The sequence below is a fragment of the Phaethon lepturus genome, unplaced genomic scaffold (assembly GCF_000687285.1).
Source record: "Phaethon lepturus isolate BGI_N335 unplaced genomic scaffold, ASM68728v1 scaffold29216, whole genome shotgun sequence".
Taxonomy (NCBI): domain Eukaryota; kingdom Metazoa; phylum Chordata; class Aves; order Phaethontiformes; family Phaethontidae; genus Phaethon; species Phaethon lepturus.
In genome coordinates, this window is record NW_010545275.1 from 15,160 (window position 1) to 16,808 (window position 1,649).

Below are 1,649 nucleotides of genomic sequence, written 5' to 3' on the forward strand. Positions count from 1 at the left end.
GTATAGGCAGAACTCTTCTTATGGCATCTCTCAAAAAAACCATACCTTGGTTTAAAAAAAATGGCCGAGGAGAGTCAAGCTGCAGACCTTGTTTACAAACCATTTGAAACCTTGACCAGATTTACATTCCTGTTATTAATAATGGACTTTTTTATGTCACTACAGCAGAATATATCCTCTGCTACAGACCCACCATGGAAGTGAACAATTAGTTTATAATTTATAAGGTGTTTATAAATTAAGGTGTTTATAACACCTTGCCATTCCAGAGGCCTCTTAACAATCAGACACTAAGGCAGTAGGAGAGGTTTATTAGGGTGTAGGCTGTTGGATTTGCATTTTCTGAGGGCTTCCCACAGTTTCTGTGACTGTACACAGTTCTGTAGACAGTACATAAATGACAGTACTTTCCACAGTCCAGATAGGACCCATTTTTTCTGTCTTGTCTATTTCTAAGAATATTATTGCTAAGAAAAGAACATGAGTACGGTTCTTGTGGTGATGGGGTAAAGGACATCTTCACAACTTTGAGGGAGGCTTTCTCCCCAGCTTCTGGGGCTGGGCCAGTCTCCTTGGTTTAATTGTTGGGCTGTGGATTTGATCCCAGCGGACTTCCATCAGGACACTTCAATTTCTGCTCTCCTGCAGATGGCGAAGCTCCGCAGCCTATCCAAGCATGCCGAGAATGAACCTGATCTCCCCCTGGTTGATAACTGGCGCCCGACTCAGCCTCGGTATTTCAGGATGGTGAGCGCATCATTCCTCTAGGACCTGGCTCAAGTTGGGTGTCCCTGAGTGAGGCAACCTCTAGAACTAAGAGATGGTTTTGTTTTGTGTTCTCTGTTGCATTCAGACAGAACTCCAGCTGTAGGTCCGGAGGCTGAAACTTTGAGTTGTGAAATGTGAATTTCACTTTCAGAGGGTAACACTTACTTAGGCAAATCTTATCATTAAAATAGAAGTAGAGAATCTGTTTGGCTCTTCATAACTGCTTTAATATTAGCTTTTGTTAATAGTACAAAGGAAGAAAGAAGATGCTACTAACAACTACAAAACCATTTCCTATTGCCCGTATGTCTCTTGATGCTTGCCTTATTCCATGCTAAAGGGGTTGCAGTTCGTTTTTAGCATAAGACAATATTTTTTAGTAGGTGTTTTCAGCATTATCCATATGCTGCTTTGAGCTGCACCAGTTAATGCACAAGGCATTCTTGGAAATAAATGAGAGCACTCTTTTGGTATTTGATACTCACATAAAATACAAAAGGATAGAAAATCGCTTCATTACCGCTGATAAAGAAATAACTTTTTAACTTCTTAAAACAGGTGAAACAGAGGTCTATTCTGAAAATCGTGGTGAAACAGAAGTCTACTCTAAAAATTGTATTCACTGATTTATATGTAGTTAAAATTATGGAATGTGGGAAGAGCTGTTTCTGTTTGTGTCACAAGTGGTTGTCCATATTAAAAGATTAAAGTGCATTTTAATGTTGTAGCAATCAAAGTGACATAGATTTTGAGAACTTGGTCTTCATATCTTGAATATGTAATTTCTCCATGAATGCAAGTGGCTTTTTTGTGTAAAAATGGTGTTAAACAGCAAGATTTCTTAATCTTTTTAGTGTTTTTTTTGAGGCAGAGTCTCACTT

At 38.9% G+C, this 1,649-nt stretch overlaps 1 protein-coding gene across 1 annotated transcript in view; it reads left to right on the plus strand.

The window, feature by feature from the left end:
* Positions 1–768, plus strand: part of LOC104622176 (carbonic anhydrase 3-like) — a 15,828-nt gene extending 15,060 nt beyond the window's left edge. The window contains exon 7 of the mRNA XM_010288883.1: positions 649–768. Within this exon, the coding sequence (XP_010287185.1) occupies positions 649–768 (120 nt within the window). The remainder of the gene's footprint in view (positions 1–648) is intronic.
* Positions 769–1,649: the final 881 nt, after the last annotated feature.